This window comes from Anguilla rostrata, chromosome 3 (assembly GCF_018555375.3).
Source record: "Anguilla rostrata isolate EN2019 chromosome 3, ASM1855537v3, whole genome shotgun sequence".
NCBI classification, from domain to species: domain Eukaryota; kingdom Metazoa; phylum Chordata; class Actinopteri; order Anguilliformes; family Anguillidae; genus Anguilla; species Anguilla rostrata.
The window spans coordinates 37382025-37399075 of record NC_057935.1 but is presented as its reverse complement, the minus strand read 5'-3'; the positions used below and the strand labels follow the sequence as shown (position 1 = coordinate 37399075).

The window sequence follows — 17051 nt, the reverse complement described above, 5'->3', positions numbered from 1 at the left end:
GGCAGTGAGGAAATAGGCCCGGCTGTGGCTCTCCAGGATGCTCTGAATATTTATTTAAGAGGATTTTCCATTGTTTATCTGCAGCGGAAGTGTGAGTCACCAGTGAAAAAAGGTTTTAATGTTTAGCCGTTGCTGGAGTAACACCAGTATTAATCCTGCTTAGTCGTTTCAGCTGCACTGTCATATTAATAGATTGGGCAGCTCTTCCCTTTTAGGGCTGACAACATTAACACTTTTCTTGACTGAATTTTTCATTCCATTTCTACCATAAGCTCCCTTTCCTAACCTCTTAGAAGCCGATTGCCCAAAGGTAAGAGCCCGTTTCCTGTACGCCGGCTTGGCTGGCTTGTTGCTCACGTCAACCTGGTGTCGTGTCCTGCTCATACTCTGAAAATGCTGTTTGTCTTTGCGTGATGCAAGACAACATTTGAACAGGATTTTGAGTTTCCCTCAGGCTGGGGTTTGCATGGCAGTGTCCTGTGATGTGAGTTTTACACGGGCGCTTCTGCATTGTCCGCAGTTTTGCGTGTGTCACGTGTGCTCGCGCCGCTTCTGTTTCTGGCTTGGAAATGCGCGCTTTGAGCGAGCTGATCGAGGTGGCCGCATGTAGCGGCGCGCGGGCGCGAGCTTGCCGGCAGGCGGCCGGGCGGCATCTGTTCCCGCCACTCTTCCGCTCTGGTGACATGCGGCCTCCTCTCCGCCCTGCAGATGTCCGTGAAAGGCGGTTTCCGCGCAGCGCTCGCTCCACCGGGCAAATCAGAGAAGCCTGACATGGCTGGCTGCTAGGCCTCCGGGCTTAGCCTTTCGGTCCTCTATTCGGCATGTGTGACAGAACTTACCTTTCACAGACATTGCCTCAGATCCCTCTTTGTGCTTCTACATACCTCTTAACTGCCTGGCTCAGGGTGGACTGTAGTCCTGTAACTTCTAATTGAAACTTGGTGGTGCTTCCTGATAGATGAGGGCTCCTGGGGCTGGGCAGTTAAAAGGCTTACACCCTGTCTTCCTCAAAACATTTCATCAGCTGCAGAGAGTAACATAATTTCTTACCTTTGTTTTTGTTTTTGTTTTTTTTTTGTTTTTTTACAGTTTTCCCAATAGCATCTTGAAAAGACAGGAGAAGACGACGGACACAGAGAAGGGCTTTGACAGGGAGACATGTCTGTGATGTATTCTCCGTCACTGTGCTTTCAAATGAATGGATATAGTGCGCACTGCATTTGAGTAGACCAAGTGCGTACGTTTTTGTCATGAAAGTCCACGTACGTACATTGTGTAAAGCCCTTTTTCTCCCTCAGTGCATCTGAAGCTATGTCTGCGTTTTCAGGAAGCAAACAGGTGGCATTTCAGATAGGTTTATTGTGTATGTGCGTTTGTAATACCAGCAACTTTAAGGGGCTGATGTGGTAGAAAAAGATATCTGGAGATGTGAAGCTATCAGGACATTACCCAATGATTACCCAGTGATTGGGCCTGGTGGGTTAAGCTTTCCTTTAAAATAATGTTTTTAAAGCTGTTTTTATTTTAAACTAAGTAGTATGTATTTTGTATGTTTTGTATTTTTTTTCTTCAAAAATAAACAAAACTTGCCAATATCCTTTGGGAATACCTTACACAGTATTTTAAAAGATCATATATACAATAGTTGCAATGATGGATAGGGTCACCAGTTTTTCCAAAGCCATTTTCTAACCTGCATTTCAATCAGCCCTCAGCATGAGGTCAGTAGAGCCTTCTTTGATTGCATGTGTTTGATAATTGTCACATTACACCTCCCCAGTTAATTGGCACTTAATGATGATTGACAGCAATGTTCCCACACTGTCATGTGCTATACTCAGTGTGGTTATTAGAAATACAGACATGTGGTATCATGTAAAGTAGCATGTTTTCATAGTGTTGTGCTATGTTCTTGTTTTTTAAGCTGTGGGAAGTAGACTACACACATAACAAGTGCAGTAAATGTCACCTGTACAAAAATGATAAATAGATGGCTATTTATAATAATGGAATAATTTTCAGCTGGGGTTGTCTAAAAAGCCTATAGTTTTAAACAGATGTACTGAAATAAAAGGAAAATATTTAAACTTTGTCAGTTTTAATAGTATCCTTTGTTGTTGCTAGACGATGCTTGATATGAACTTACTAAGAGGTGCGCCTTTCTGCATTGATGGAGTTGGAATGGAAAAGTATTGTTTTGCTTTCTGTACAACACTTGGAAAGATTTTCTTGCCTTTGTCCCAGAACTCCCTGAGAGTCATTGCAGTTCAGCATTCTTGTGAAAATAATTTGCGACTTATGAGATTTACTTGAGGTCAAACACTCTAACAATCCATTTTTGTACTGGTTGAAAGAAACAGTTTCTTTTGGTAGGGCATCGGGGTTTGTAATATGTTTTTAGTTTCTCTGTGGCTTCTCTTTATGTATTGACGCATTGGCTGTTTGTTGTTTTGACTGTGCTGTGAATCTGCTGAACTAGTATTTGATATAAATTTTTATGTTGCTCATTCTTGTACGTTTCATGTATTCATATTTCTAGCTCCCAAGGCTTGCTTCACCCTTGCTCTAAACCCTTGCCACACAACATCAGTAGCCCATGGTGCACGCTTCTGCCTGTGTGGTTTAGTAGAGGGGAATTCCCTGCCATTGAATGCCTGCTTATTGAGAAATGCATGTCATTTGGAGTTATCCAGTTTGTCTAGTGGAATGTTTGAAAAACAAAAAATGCATTAAAAATGCTTTGATCAAATCATGGATGACATCTATCTCCCACTCAAAGCTGATGTTCCCCTGATGGCAGATGATTCCCTTGAACAAGACTTTGCTGTTTTTTATTGTACATTTTGATCTGTGTTATGTGCATATGTATTGCGTGCATGTATGGATAAACTGCGTATACTGGACACTGGTGCACTTGGTTGCTGAGATGCCTTTTTTATTTGAATTTCCTTGCTTGTTTACTTTTCTTATTCTCCATGAGTTAAGAAAACTAATAATAGATTGCTTTTATGAGTGTCAGAATTAACCACTAATTCTGTAAGTCAAGTCATTTTGCTAACCCAGTGTCTAAGGAGGCTATTGATTGTAATGCAAGTCTAAATGCCGTTCGGTCATGTGCTTTCGAAAAAAATGGTGACCCTAATAAATAAAAAATACCGATTTCTGGCTACACACTTTAGCATTAGGTCCTTAGCATATTAACTTTGCCATAATTAAAATTGCACAAATGTATAGAATACTCATACAAGTTATACATGTAATATGCATTAATTGGACACTAGTTTCATGTTATGTATAGATAAGAATAATAATTATATAAGTATAAATATGCTTTTTCATAATTCAATAATTTTTGCTATTCGCACTATAGAGACCATGCTTTGAACAAGCAGTTTGCTAATGAAGTACCAAGCAATCACGAATGAGTAGGCAATGATGAAAATGACGAAAAATCTAAATAAAGATCCATTCAGCCATTATCTATACCTGCTTATTCCTGGACATGCTTGCGGGAGGCGCTGGAGCCTATCCCAGCTTGCTAAAATGAAGATACATGTACTGTATGTTTCTTACTTCACTTCTGTTGAGTCAATGGGCTCATTAAAGCTTTAGGATAGTTACATTTTGAAAGTTTTAATTTGTGTCATCTTGGTATTCAATCAAATGTGTGAGCTTTCTTTGTTGAAATGAAGCCACCTAGAATGAATCATCAAGGCTAACTTGCCTTTGAAAATATACTGACCTACAAAAATAATTTTCAAGTTCAAAAGGAGTTTTAGAGCAATAGGGTTTAGAACAGCCCTGATCTAAGCATCTTCTTTACAACAGCTAAGGACCACACACACACACACATAGCACAGGGGACAGAATAAATTGTACTGACCGCTAGTCTTAACGCAAGCGAAGTTCAATTGATGAATACAGCACTAGGGCTGTACGTTTTGAAATATTCACCTGAGAAATGGGGACATACACACAAGATGCATGCCCCTCCTCATAGCTTGCTCTTTTTCCAGTTTATTATTTCCGGTGTAATTACTGTAACATTCTCTCACAATAAAATGAGAATCGTTGTATGTATGTATAATTAGCCAGACCAGTGACCATTCCATTCGCCATTGTTACATATACAAATTAAACTGTTGTTTTTGTTTTGTTGAATATGCTATAAGGCTTTATGTAGAACATTTTCCAGTGAAAAGCTTTGGATTAAAGCTCTGTCTAAGTATTAGGGCTTGAATTGACTGGAATGGAGACATTCCTGTCTTGGCCTTAGGAAACCTTGATACCGGTACTGTAATTATATTGTTTCCACAATGTGAAAGTATGACAAGCTTCAGCAACATAATTCAGCTTTCAGCACTGGCTTTCATGTATCAATGTTTACTGTTATGACACAAGTTTTCACATGTTAATAACTGGCCTGTTCAATTCAGTTCAACTACAGTGTGTGTTGTCATCAGCACTGAATAATGACTTCTACTTTTTTGTTTCTATGTAACATTAAAGGTATACTATGTAGGATTTTGCAGCCCTTGTAGACTCTGTGTTTATAAACCCCACTCACACCACCCACATCTCCGTTGAGGATACACCTTTGAGCGCTACATGCAAAATGTCAAGTGAAGAGGTGAGGTGGTATAGAAAATATCATTTTAGTAGCATGAATGATTCCATATAGATGGTAACAGTAATTATGCACTGTTATAACAATCTTTACACTGAGTGCACCCCTTACTGTGTGGGAACATGTTACGGTAGCTATTCCGTAGTGCTGGTGCAGCTATTTTGTGTTTTTCTTTGTTTGGTATTTAGCTATTCCAGGCCCTGTTTCAGGAAGCAGGATTACTGAGTTAGCTGGATAACTGCACTGAGTAAAACTCAGAACCATCCAAAATCTAGAACATCGAATGAAAAAGAGATTTTCTGGGTTTTACTCCATGCAATTATCCAGCTGTATCTAGGGTTCTTAGCATCTGTCATTGCAGCAAATTAGCAACAAAAACTTAATTGGAATCTGATCCCAAAACACAAGCTTTGTAGCCATGAAAAGAGCACAGAAAAAAAGCACAGAACAGAGCGCCAAAATGTTTAAAGACTGAGGGCCAGTGTATCATAGAAATGCCTTAGCATGGTTATTTTATAATATTTTCAAATTAAAAATCCTGCATAGTATGCCTTCAGATTTATGGTTACTGAAATGTTTGGAAAATGTTATGTAAGAAATAAGAAACATGTCAAAACTGCTTGAATTTGTTACTCAAGGACATGGAACATTGTGATTATTCTGAATAGAGGCCTTAGTTAAGAGATCATATTCTTTACCTGAAAAATTGTGTTTGAATAACAATAAACTTATATGGGGTGTTCTGCTCTGAACTAAATGTATTCAATAACTGTAAATGTGAGGAGAACACATCTTGAAAGAATTCATTAGAAACAATAGAAGCAATAGTATTTTTACTATTCAGGCAAATGTATGACATTTATTGTACTTTATTAAATAAATGCTAGAATTCCTTTGTAAAATAATATAATTTTGTTCAAACAAATACCTAAATAAAATGTCTTTATGTAATGTGTTGCTTTCTTTTAAATTTTAAAAGGCATAAAAAACTTTTGAATTCAAATGATTGCTTATGGTTTATTCCCATTGTCCTGTCTCATTAATTGGTTTCTGTTTTTATGTAGGAAACAATGTATGATGTACATGTAGTGAGAAAAAAACAAAGAAGCACATCTGGGGATCCAACAGTGCAGAGTTATGTTCTGTCTTGGAATCGGGCAAACTCCTCCGAGATATAAAACAGAATGTGCAAACACTATTTATAGGGTTTTCTGATAGAAGAATCATTTCTGTGTGCATCCATAAATGAAGTTCCTCCTTGTTGCTGTTTGTTCCATTTGTTGTTGTTTGTACCATGGTACTGTTCTGTGCCCTGTTCAGTACTACAGTTTTCTGCCTACTTTTGTTCTCTTTCTCTTTTCCGGACAAAATGTCAAAATGAATCCATTTTCACAATCCTGTATCTCACTCTATCTTGGTCTTCTTCAGATGTTAGACAACAGTTCACGCTGTGGTGCATGGATGGGTCTCATCCTTGAATCCGGACTGTGGCAGTGCTAATGGTGGCCGGTAGCTCCATAGGGCAGCGTGTGGGAGGATTTGGTCGGTTAGGGATCTGCTTTCATTGCTATTTAGCTACCCTTGCTGGTCAATTGAGCTCCCATGGACTGCATGCAACTTCTGACTCTGCTCTGTGTGAAGTTAGATGTAGTCCAGGGCGTGTAAAGAAGCGGCTGGGTACATTTGTTTGGGAGGAGAACCCTGGATGTCTACACTCACCCTGAATCAACAGTGAGGTTCAAAGAATGAATTTTTTTTCAATGTTAAGCAACAAATCCAGTAAGCTAATGCTAGCTAACTACTATTCTGTACTTAGCTAGTTTACTAGTTTGGTCAGTTAGCTAATTAATGATAGTTAGCTGACATTTGCACTACACCTTTTTAATCGAGTTCTCTTTTAAAACTCAGTTCAAGGGATAGCATTTGGAACTGGTAGAGCCCAGTTACAAACTATGGCAATTGTGCTCAATTTCTCCTTCCATACTACCTGTTAATCTCCTCTTACAGGGGTGATGGTGGACACAAGACAGAACACTTCCTCTGGCAAAGAAATCTTTATACTCATCAATGCTTCGTTAAAGCTTCCTTCTATATTGGTTCGTCCAGACCCAAGAAAACAATGCTAAATCTTTCGACAATAAACACAGGTGCTACTCAGAGTCCTAACTCTGGCTTGATGATGCCATCCAGTGTATCTTTTGAACCTGCCCCTTGATCAACTGTGATTAACTGCTAGAGCAACACCTCAGTAGAATCAGTAGAATATACAGCTAGGGGTGTGTGGCCTAGGTGTATTGTCAAAAGAACAACAAAATCCTCTAAGGACAACAGCAACACAATTTCCTGGAGTGCTGAAGTGTAGATCGTGGACCAATGCTCTTCCAGATCAGCCATCTCAAAGCAAGGGTAAGACTGGAGTGAGTTATCAATCATCACAGTTCTGTTTGGAACATGGATACTGATGGAAACATATAAATCCATCCCTATAGGATTGGTGGGGAGGATAATGGAATACCTCAAAAATAAATGATTTGCCCTGGACACCACTGGTGATTCAAGTGGAAGATGCATGTGCTACCTGCAGGGGGATGATGTCCAAGAGTTTTTGGTGTTCCCAGGCTGTAGTTAAAGATGAACTAGACAGAACTGTACCCGTGTCAAGCATTGCAACTAATGCTGTGTGCCTGAATTATTTCAAGGGAATGTTCCAGAACATTTGGTATGTGAAGTCTTCCACATGCCCTTAGAAAGTAATGAATATGTAGAGGGCTGTAGGTATGTTCTGCTGGGTGAGGCATTTCTGTGACTTGCTGCCATAACATATCATAACATAATGACAAGAGCAGGCCATTCAGCCCAACTATGTTTGCCATTTTCCTGACTAAATTAGTGCTCTGATTACATACAGACTAGATAGTATCTAACACTGTATCAAACTTAGTCTTGAAAATCCCCAGGGTTTCTGCCTCTGTCCTCCCTCTGAAATCTGTCTCATGCTTGATGACTGGCCCTCTCCCTGCCTCCGTCTAAGCTGAGTTGGAGCACAGTTCTCTGAAGAAGAGAATCATGTTTATAGCAATGAGATCAATACAGCATTCCTCTCATTCTCTTATACAGAAATAGAAGAATGTAATTAATTGCAGCTTGGGCAAGATCTGGAGCCTGACAATGAGAATCTGAAGCAGCATGTGCTGTTGGATGTTGGATGTTAATGTTTTCACTTGCTGCTGGTGATGCTCTATACCATTCAAGTCCATTAATTTGTTAATGTGGTCTCTCTTCACTGAGAACATTCTCAGGTTGCTGGACTCACTTATTATATGCACTTCACATTCGGGTAATAGCACCTCAGGCAAATGGGCTTGGTACAGTATTGGCACAAATTATGGAACCGCTGCATTTATAAATGAGTTTGAGGATTAATGCATTATTTCCCACTTATTTCTTTTTTGGCATAACTGTAATATTTAATAACTTGAATATCAACATAAAACAAGAATTAAGAAATATTTAGCTTTTATGGTAAACAAATAATAATTATTATACCTTCCTTATGTATTAGTTCATATCTACATAATTGAGCAGTCTAATGTGTTTGAAATTTTATAATCAGCTTGAACATGTATTTCTTTGACCAGTATTTTTTTCTTTATTATTTTTCTTTATTAAAAATTACGTATGGTCATATAATGTCATTACCATTTGTGCTCAAGAAGATAACAGTTTCAAATACATTTTTACAAATGAAAATGGATCCAAGAAATAACAACAGAAGAAAGGGCACTGATTAAAATTTTTTTGTCAGAGTACTAAACTTCTTTAAGCACAGTTTCCACAATTTGTGCCAGTACTGTAGTTTAGGTATTACGATTTTTGGTCATAATACTAGCGTCTTGGATGACAAAAACGTTGCAGTGAAATCTTTTTATTTTTATTAAATGTCCCTTCTAGTTTAGGGTCAAGTCTAAATAAGACTGAGGTCCCCTACAAGGAAAACAAATTAATTGCCAGGATGTTCCTCATGACTCATTTGTGGATGTCTGAAGGTAAGAAAGCTTTCTGGAAGACCTTGGAGGAATGAGCTCCTGAGACTACATGTGTCAAAACTAAGAACAAGTATACATTTATTAAAAACATTGCAGTTAAAGTAAGTACCTGGGTGTCAGTCAAATATAAAGCAGATAAGCAAATATCTCATTCCTGGAGCCAGTCCTCAGGCTTCAACATGACGAAGAGTGGAAGAGCCAGCCTCCAATGCAAGACTGCTTGTTGCATTCTTCGGTTCTGCCCAACTCAGAAGTGAGTGAGAAGCATTAATGCTTATGACCCTGGCTCACTGCAACATGAGGGGCCAAGAGCACAAGTTCAAGTTGGGGCAGCAAGAAGAGCACTAGGGCACTAGGGCATCCACACACCACATTGCTGGCTCTGGGACATTGCTCCAGCATACACAGTAAAATGTATCCCAAATGTTATCTGTTAGAGCTGAATTAACACTAGACATTTTACTGTGTACTTATGTAAGTTAAAGCAATCATACAAGCTCTCCTGCAGCATTACCAGTTCAACTCACAATGACTGGACGTGGTCCTCCAAGCCTACGGCTGAGCGCCTGGGTATTGTCTGGCTAAAAAGAGACTCAGCAGTCTAGTCAGTGGGAGCATGTAAGTTTGGGCGAGTTGCCATGCAATTAGAGTAATAAAAGTAAACCTTGATTAATTTGCAGTTGTAACCAGTAATGCACAAGCAGACACAACTGAACTGAAAACGTGAACAATCGTGGTTTGAAATGTACAAACCCTTGGGTTGAGAGGTTTAAGAGTACTTAACAGCGATTCATGCCCTCTCACAGAACCATTGGTAATATGCCTGTCTTGGGGTTCTGCGCTTCAAGATAAAATGCTTCATAAAAGGCTGTGAATTATAGCTGCACAATTAGTTTCTCACACACCATGTATTTTAATGATCAGGTCATTTAAATATATTACCCAACAAAGGGCCTACATAAACAAATATAACACATTATATAGATAATTATCTGTATGTTATTAATATTGATTAAAAATAAATATCATGCATTTTATCAAATTGATTCATGCATAATTCAAAGGTAAGTTGGAGTGTCATTCTTGTAAAATCATTTTTTTCAGGTCACTAAGTTTACTTTCAGGGTATGGAAGTGAAGTTCTGTGTGCCTGCCGTCAGCTTGTCTCACCATCCAGTGACCGGCCGGTGCTCAGTAATTCCATTGAGTCTCCTGGAATATTGATGATCCCAGTATTGCGGGCAGTTCCTTACCATGTTCTTATTGCTCCTTTGATATTTATTCATGGTCGTAGCCATCGGGGCCTTGTAAATGACAATGTCATATAGTTAAATAAATAATAATTCAATGCTATGATATACCCCGACGACGGCCACCCATAGCTGAAACATTGGTGCAATAAATTCTACACCTGCAATGCAGAGACACGCGTGTGGATTTATTTGTTTCTTTTTATGTGAAACTCCCCTGAAGGCCAGCACTTCACACAATGTGTGTGTGCCTTCTTACAGCTTATAGCCATTCACAATAACAATTTAACTGGAAGCATGACGGTACTTGCTACAGGGCTGCCCAACCCTGTTCCTGGAGACCTACTATCCTGTAGGTTTTCATTTCAACGCTAATTTGGCCCTCCTGATTCTAATAATAAACAGTTCAGCAAGACCTCTAGCTAGTGAATGAGGTATGCTTTGATAGGGTTGGAGTGAAAACCTACTCGACATTAGATCTCCAGGAACAGGGCTGGGAAGCCCTGACTTACTACCTCGTACCTCTGATTTCATAATTCTATGTAATGTACATTTCAATCAGTAGATGGCGCTCATACAAAGGATAGTGGAGCGGCCGATCAATTACAGCCGTTATCAGGACTGGTTTGCTCATTTGGTTGTTTTTCTTTTTCTGTTGCTTATCACCTGCTAGGTTGATAAGTTTTTAATTATTGATTTAATTGGACCATATTGTATTCCCTGCAGTAAGATTTTGTAGTTGTATTTCTTTAAATAGGATCATACAACAGCAACAATGACAGTCCTCTCAACTTAAAAATCAAGAATTTATATGTTGATTTGTGTGGAAAGACGCAGGTTTTTGGAGGCTGGATAGCTTCTTTCATGGTTTTCACACAATGCTGCAACACAGTTAACAAAGATATACCAGTGTCTAAAAAAACAATATGTTTATGGTAAAAGGAAATGCCAATGTATATACAGAGAAGGCATGTAGTTGAGGTGAATACGTAAAAGTTGCAGACAAGCCCACTACCAAGTGAGAGGCTGGCATTTAGGTGATGAAAATACCATGGGGATACACTGCCCAACTTTGACGTAACTATACCTGTAAAACTTTAACACAAAAGATAATTATTTCCTGGAGCCAACTGGAAGCTTTTTGTCTGTCCTGAAGAGGGCACAGGGACATACAGGTTACAAAGCAAGTCACATATGATTGTGAAGGTAGTTATTTTTAAAGGGACATTAAGGCCAAAACGCAAAGCTTTCAGGCAATGGCCATATGGCTGTTGAGTAATTTCAGCCCTGTGACAGTATACTATAATCGAGCAACAGAGTAGTTTGAACAAACAGTTATCTCAAGAACAAATATTAAATAGTAATTTTTCAAATAATTTTTTTAAAATTTCAAAATAAACATTAAGGAACAAGATACAATTTAAAAATGTGCTGCTACATTGGCAGAAATTATTCAGGTGCATCAAGCCTGCACCTATGGCATTAGGCCATAAATTTTCATCCACATCACAATGAATGTCATCATTGGTCACGCACCCAGGGAAAAAGTTTGGGCATGATGGATCCATGTTCCACTCTGCTCCTGGGGGATGCCATTACTAGCATCATCCTTGAAGGGTGGAAAGCTCAAGATGGTGATGATAATATACCTTCCACCACCAAGCAGAAAAGTCCTTTATTGAATTGAGGAAAGGGGGTGTGGGGGGATGTAAAGGACAATGAATTGCTGATGGGCTCACAACCACTCTTGCGGCACTATTGCATGGTGGAAGCTTACGTTGTCCCAAACAATGGCGTATGTGACCTCTTGACCCTGACACACATTCACGATGCTGTCTGAGAAAGTCTGTAGATGGATAGTACTGTAGGGTCCGTAGAGATGTGCATGCCAAAGTTGTCCTGGTACTTCAATGGTTAACATGCTGTCCAATGAAGTTTAATCCCCTGTCTTAGTGACCAGGCTGAATCCGGCCTCATCGTTGAAGATGAATTCATGATGATCAAGTGCTACACCCATCTCCACAGCTCACTAAAAAGACTTTAACAATGATTTACATGTACCATACAAACATAGTCAAAATGACAGCAATTATGGTAAAATGTTATGACAACCAGACTTGCAGAAATGTTCTACTATTCAGTAATGCAATGGGAGAGCAATAGGCTAAATCCCACCTGAATATACGGTACCACCCTCAGAGTATTTTTCTGAAAAGATACCCGATAGATTTGTTTCATGGACAATTTGTAGCTTTTCAGAATGTGTGCAACTGTTGAAATACAGATTCTTTCTTTGTATTCCCTCAAATCATCCATTATTATGTATGATGTGGCATTTCATTCGAGGTAGGCGTGTAATTCCTTTCTCATACCATCTCAGCTACTGCCCTCTTCTGGTCAGACACAATCACCAATTGCACATTGAACCTATGGAGCTACCGGCCACTGTCAACACCTGATATTCATTTTGCAACTCTGATAACAATTTGTATTCAAAATTCCTAGTTGCTGATATTTAAGCAACTAGGAAGGCAGATATCTGCTGATTATTATTATTTCATTTTTTCCCTAGTGAAAAAAAGGTTTAACACGGCTTTCTAGGTGTAAACTGCATGTGAGAATTGAAAATTCACACCAGATATTGTACTTAAATGGCTCCAGGTTCTGCAAAATGTCACCTCGGGTTTAATGATGTTTTGTATAAGACAAATTGGTGTTGAATAAAATTGCACTCTGGTATGATATAACTTCAGAAGCAGTCTGTATAGTGATAGTATGCCTTCAGAGGTTTACATGTGTATATTTCCTGATTAGTCTTTTGTGTTTAGTATGTAGTCAAATGAAAACGCATTTTACATTTTTACAATGCTCGCATTTTAGCACCTTAGTTTCTTTTTTGTAGTTAAGTGTTTTGACAATTGAGAACCTAGTTTAGAAAACTGCACCAAAGAAACTGGGGGAAAAAAATATTTGAGAAACAGATTTTTGTAAAACAAAAAAACAATGTTTGTCCATTTGAACATTTGCACCACACAACCATTGTTTTTTTGTTGTTTGTAACAGGAAAGTTGACAGTTCTCCCTCCTTTTTGCTTTTTTTGTTTTGTTTATTCAGATAGGGGGAAAGAAGAGAGGGCAACAGATAGAGGAGGGCTCACAACACAGAAGTTGGCATGTCACAGGCTTAAAACCCCACCCCTACCGGGGGACTTGCATGTATGGCTGGAGAGTCAGTTGAACTATGTACCGATCCACATGCTTTGCCATTTAAACTGCTGTTAACCTTGTTAATTAGGCAATTTTAAAGAAGAAATCCTCCAAATGACCCCAAATATATCCCTGTTGATCATCTTCCTATTTGTACAGAATTTAAAAAAAAATTATTTACTTGATTCATTTAAAATGTTAAGGACATTTAATTCACACATACTGTAAGTTTATGGCAGCTCTGTTGACATTGTTGCCTGTTACTTCCAAATTTCATCAAAATTCCTTCTTAATCAAATGTAAATGAATGTGACGTTATGACAAAAAACATTGGCATGAATCTGAGAATCTATGTTTTTATATTAGATTCATTGACTTTAAGTTCATTTCAGGAGGTTTACAATGAATCGTCAGCAAAAACAAACATTTATTTTTGTGTGGTACCTCTGAAATACAGACGTAACTCTTTCAATGTGACCCAAATTTACTGTGAAGAGTAAAGTTTCCCAGACTCAAGCAGACCATAAAAGAAGCATAATAATGGGCAGAGCAGACAACTGCTCACCTAATCCCTCTGATCAGATGGCATCAAAGAGTGACAGGAGATGAGGTCAGGTGAAATGCAAGGCGTAGTGCCAAGCTGAGCACTGCCTCCTCAGGACTTGGGCTATTTCTGTGGTCTCGTGATTCTCCAGGACTCCCACTGCATTTCCTATTGGATGCTGAGAAAGAACATTCTGGAGTCATCTTTCTCCATTACATCCTGTTTGTATTTGGTTTTGCTACATGCTTTCATACAGGGGAGGGGGGCGTGTTTTTGCTCATTAAAATGTGGTCAAAAAGGGTGGTCCAGGAAAATGAGAGAATATCCACTCGGTTTTGATGCTGTGGGGAAAAAGTGTAAGGAACATAAAGCTACTGTGTGTGCGTGCGTGCGTGCGTGCGTGCGTGCGTGCGTGCGTGTGTGCATGTGAATTGCAACACACAAAATAGTGTATACTTTGTGCCTCTTCAGTAATTGTGCATTTGTGAGTATGAGTAGTCATGAAAAAGCAGATGTTGATGTAGTTTCTCCTGCAATACAATTATAATCGGGGCTGCTGGGTGACTCATCTTGTTAAGGTACTGTACCCCTCCATGATCTGGTATTGAATCCAGACCATACCAGCTGCCAACTGTAGCTGGCAGGCAATCAGGATGACATATAATTGTCTCATCATGCACCAGCAGCTCACACTTTTTTTTAGGCCGTTATGGTTTGCCTGTTGAGCTGCCCATGAAGTACCTTCCACTTACAGTATATCTGTAGAAGCCTGACCTGTTCACCATATTGTAAAAATAAGTACAGGTGACATCACATGCTTCAGAGGACAATGTAGCGCTTGTCCGATGAACTGAAAATAGATGGTTGTGATTGGGCTTTCTAAAGTGGAGAGAAATAAAGGTGAGAAACACAGTAAAATTATGCCAATACTGTTTGTAATGCAGATGAACAGCCCATGATGGCCCCCGTCTGAGCTTCTCCAGATGTATAGCCACCAAGGAATTTGAGTGACATTTGTGCTTGCACACTAACAATTTTTTCACAAGATTCCCACAGCTTCCCCAGGGCCTGAGCCCGACTGACAGCCTCCTCATTCTAAACAGAGAAAGCCTGAATATGCAGCAAAACATGTGAGAATGAAGAACAAACATCAACTTACATTCCCTCACGTGGATCACTGATGATCCATTTAGGGAAATATGTTTGTTTTAATGAAAAGCGCATTTATTGAATTATTCTTCATTCTTAACCTTTGATTTCTTGTGGTTTTGGGACCAGCTATTCCATCTAAAACTGAAAAATAGATTGAGGCAGAGGTTTAATCAGCTAAAGACAGTGTTGGAGCAGGTTCAGTGTACAATTCAGTAATTATTCATTCCCACTGGAGACACTTAAAACTGGATGCAACTGGTTGTAGTGAAATTCAGCAAAAGCAGTGGAGAGTAAATGGACTCCTAGCTTTGCCATTAACTTTTACAGCTTGTGGCTGAGGATAGCTGTGTTGTCACTAAAGAGGGTATTGCACTTCTGCAACATATAACACTAACTCGAAATGTGGAAGGTAACAAGTTGTGGATTACATTTACTCTGATGTCATAATGTAGGACAGATCAGGTTCTTATGTACAAGTGGAAAAACTATATCTAGGGGTCCACAGCGAAGGTCCTCAGCAAAACTGAAAATTATTATCACGTTTAATAACATTTTTGTTTATATTTACATTTTTTTAAATTATATATATATATATATATATACATATATATATATATATATATATATATAGTAGAAAAAACATATTATTTGGACACAAAATAAGCCTGTTTTATGTGCCTTTGACAATATTGTGTTCATTGTAATTACTAGATATAATTGCATGTCTTTGTGATGATATGATATGATGACATTTTGAATTGCACAAGTGTCCTTTTATCACTGACTGCAGTGATTGCTAGATGAAGGGCTCCACAGTAACCTGGTATTGTTTTGACATGGGGGTCTTCAACTACAAGGTGGTCATTTTAGAGAAGATTAAAAAGTTACCCTGAACCCCTTGTCTAAACTAGCCTATGTGTTTTTATCTAGGGGCCAAACATATGACAATATTTATCTGCTGGTATTTAACTGATTGTGTGTTTTGCTGGTTTTGTCTAAAAATCACCAGTGAAATCTCATCTCATCATTCAGAAAGAACGACTCTATCCCTTCTTGGGTCACTACTGAAAAATTTTCATTTTGCTAAGAGCAAACTCAGTTCAGACTGAGTTCTCAATTTGAAGATTTGCCAGATCAAAGTGGATCAAATCATTAACAAATCTGTAGAGTGAAAGACCTTCAAGGCATAGACACAGTTCCTTTCTAGTCTACTGTATATATGCACATTGTTTTCCATGTTTTTGGGGATATAAATAGTTCAGAAACAAAATACTGAAGGACTTGAAAATAGAACAAAAAATATTGAGAAATGTTTTTAGCCCACAATTTGCTTGGGTCCCACAAAGTTTACCAAACCAAGAGAAGCTGTTGCATTTTAGACTTTTTGCATTAAATCAGAGCTCTGAGGAAGAACTTGATATCTGAAATGAGTCAGTATTGTCTGGTACAATCATTTAAAAAATATATACATTTTCCCACATTCCATGGATATTGAACCACTTTTTGGAAATGTATAAATATTACCCACTGTTGAGGCACACAATGTTGTTTAAAGAATAGGAAATGTCATAAGTTCTAGCACAAATATTAGAAGGCAAGTCATTGGTTTCAAGGATGCACATAATTTATCTTGCTAGCAAAGGAAAGTGAAGGGGAAATAAGAGGTGCAAAAATAGTGAGTAAGCGGCAGAACTACTTGTCTCATGTTGCTACGAATTGTCTCCATTTGTCAGTGGACCAGAGATACCAAGGTCACATTTATATGTGTTTATTGTACTCAAGTTTAAGGCAATCTACAGCTTCTTTTATTTCAGTTTAGCTGAGCTGCAACTTTGCGCAGAAATAGCTGCCGTTCATGTTTATGAAGAATATGGGGTGTCTTTGCAGATATTAAGACAGTCTAAACACAGTTTTGGGAATTATCTAGGAGGTCTAGAGATATAGAGTAGAGGGGTTATGATATGCAACAGTAAGTAACTAAGACTTTTTAGCCAAGATGTTTTAGCTTTCTGCCTTAAATGAATTTGTATTCAGAATGTTCTGAATGGAATGGAGAAGGGCTCTTCTTAAGAGTATGTGACAAATCTCCATATAACAGAGCAGTCCAAGTCCAACACATGCCAAAACCAGAAAGGTTCCTGTTATACCTGTGAAAATCTTCATAAAACAAATATATCTCCGACCATCATATCTTGAATAGATCACAATCTGAACAGAAATAAAACCC

The 17051-nt window shown here is 38.6% G+C and overlaps 1 protein-coding gene across 1 annotated transcript in view; it reads left to right on the top strand.

The window, feature by feature from the left end:
* Window positions 1–5630, top strand: part of LOC135251931 (sodium-driven chloride bicarbonate exchanger-like) — a 94696-nt gene extending 89066 nt beyond the window's left edge. Inside the window, exon 27 of the mRNA XM_064329814.1 lies at window positions 1090–5630. Coding sequence (XP_064185884.1) covers window positions 1090–1168 — 79 coding nt within the window. The 3' untranslated portion in view covers window positions 1169–5630. The remainder of the gene's footprint in view (window positions 1–1089) is intronic.
* The last annotated feature ends 11421 nt before the right edge of the window (window positions 5631–17051 follow it).